The 2,106-nt window shown below is 48.1% G+C and overlaps 1 protein-coding gene across 1 annotated transcript in view; it reads left to right on the forward strand.

The window, feature by feature from the left end:
- The window catches only part of LOC105906196 (meteorin-like protein), a 15,826-nt gene extending 14,640 nt beyond the window's left edge, over positions 1 to 1,186 (forward strand). The window contains exon 4 of the mRNA XM_031562432.2: positions 1 to 1,186. This exon is cut by the window's left edge and continues 93 nt beyond it. Coding sequence (XP_031418292.1) covers positions 1 to 275 — 275 coding nt within the window. The 3' untranslated portion in view covers positions 276 to 1,186.
- The last annotated feature ends 920 nt before the right edge of the window (positions 1,187 to 2,106 follow it).

Consider the following 2,106-nt stretch of genomic DNA (forward strand, 5'->3'; position numbering starts at 1 on the left):
AGACCCGCATCTTCACCTCCTCGGGGGGCGGGGCTCGCGCCCGCAGAGCCTGGACGGGTCACGTCCGAGCCCCGCCCCACTGCCCCGTCTCCCTGGGCGACGGCGGCACCGGAGGAGGAGGAGGAGAAGGAGGAGGAGGAGACTACCTGCTGACAGGCGCAGTGCGATTGGGCGAGGCCTGGCTGGGGTGTGTCCCGCGCTATCAGGACTTCCTGCAGATGTACCGGGCCGCCCAGGCCAGGGGCACCAACCCCTGCAGCATAGACACGGACTGAGGAAAGGGGAACTACGGTGGCCCGAGGGGGCCAAAAAACAACCCCTGCAGCATAGATACGGACTGAGGAAAGGGGAACTACGGTGGCCCGAGGGGCCCAAAAATGTGCAGCATTAACACAGATTGATGGCGTCCAGTTACAGATGGATACAAAGTGGGGCATGACTACAGCAGCCCTAGAGATATTCAGCATAGATACACACCGACTACAGGGGCCCAAGTGGGCCAAAAATGGACACAGATTGAAGGTGTGCATGAGTACAGTATGAATATAGACTTAGGGAGAACTACGGTGGCATAGCAGGTCCAAAAATGTGTTTGATTGAAGTGAACTGAACTTGAGTCAAACCAGGGCCCTGAAACACACCCTCATGGCCACTGGAGGCGCTGTGGTGCCCACCTGGTCAGAGGAGAAGAGAAGATGGCGACTGACAGCTGGGCATGACATGAGATAAGATGCCCCACTCATAACATGGTCTTCACTACGCTGCGTTGTGTGTGCTAGTGTGTGTGTGTGTGTGCGTGTGCGTGTGTATGTATATGTGTGTGTGTGTGTCTGTCTGTGCATGAGATAAAATGCCCCACTCATGACACAGCCTTCACTATGCTACATTGTGTGTGTTGTGTGTGTGTGTATGTGTGTGTGTGTGTGTGTGTGTGAGAGTGTGTGGCTGGCTGTATGCATGTGTGAGTGTGTGAGTGTATGTGTGTGTGCGTACTTGGCTTGCACACGCCTAGTGTGTAGTAGCAAACGTGTTTCTGTAAAGGAATATTTCCCCTGCTCTTATGAAGAGCTTCATGTACAGTAGTATGGTCATTTCTCTTGACTGCAGTTTGTGTGCGTGTGTGTGTGTGTGTGTGTGTGAGCATGTGTGTGTTGTACCTGTGAGTGTACATGTGTGTGCGTGTGTGTGTGCGTGTGTTTGCGTGCTTGCTTATGTGTGTGGAGGAGATTCATTTGTTGTGTTTTGAAATGAAATAAAGATCTCCCCCATGTTTCACCATACTATTTGTTGTGGTTTATCTGTACTTCATCATCATGCTTCTCTGGTCTTTTTAGATATTTCCCACATTAAGACACTTTCTCTGCCTTCTGACCTTGCCCTTCTAAGATCCAACTGTGTGTGTGTGTGTGTGTGTCTGTGCGTGTGTGTGTGTGTGTGTGTGTGTGTGTGTGTGTGTGTGTGTGTGTGTGTGTGTGTCTGTGCGTGCGTGAGCGTCAGTACTGGTCTCAAACTGTAAGCCATAAGACGACATCACACTACTGTTCTGCTTGTTTTTAAACTCATGTTAGATAGCACCCTCTTGTGGATGACATGCAGTAAGTGACAAAGAAGGAAAAGTCAATTAATAACAGGTACAAAGACTACAAGGATTAGAGACACTAAACAGGTGGAAATGTGCAAGATGAAGATTAAGACAGGAGTAGGACTACATACAGGACAGGAGTAGGACTACATAAAGGGCAGGAGTAGGACTACATAAAGGACAAGAGTAGGACTACATAAAGGACAGGAGTAGGACTAGATAAAACTAAACAAACTAAACTAATAAAACTAAAACAAACTGAAGTCAAATCAGGATTGTACTTCTGACAATGAGGGTACTCACACACTGAAGCCTACCATCTTGGTATTCATACACTGAAGCCTACATTCTTGTAGTTAATGTCATCGCTGTCAGATAATGCAATATGGGGGTGTTAGACATTTACATGTGGTTGGTACAGTTCAATAGTACTGTACAAGTATTAATTAGTGACTTGCAAGTCGTGAGAAGTGACATTTTGCTATTGTGATACACCTTTCTACTACCCAAACTCTGCATGTAGA

Source organism: Clupea harengus, chromosome 24, assembly GCF_900700415.2.
Source record: "Clupea harengus chromosome 24, Ch_v2.0.2, whole genome shotgun sequence".
Taxonomy (NCBI): domain Eukaryota; kingdom Metazoa; phylum Chordata; class Actinopteri; order Clupeiformes; family Clupeidae; genus Clupea; species Clupea harengus.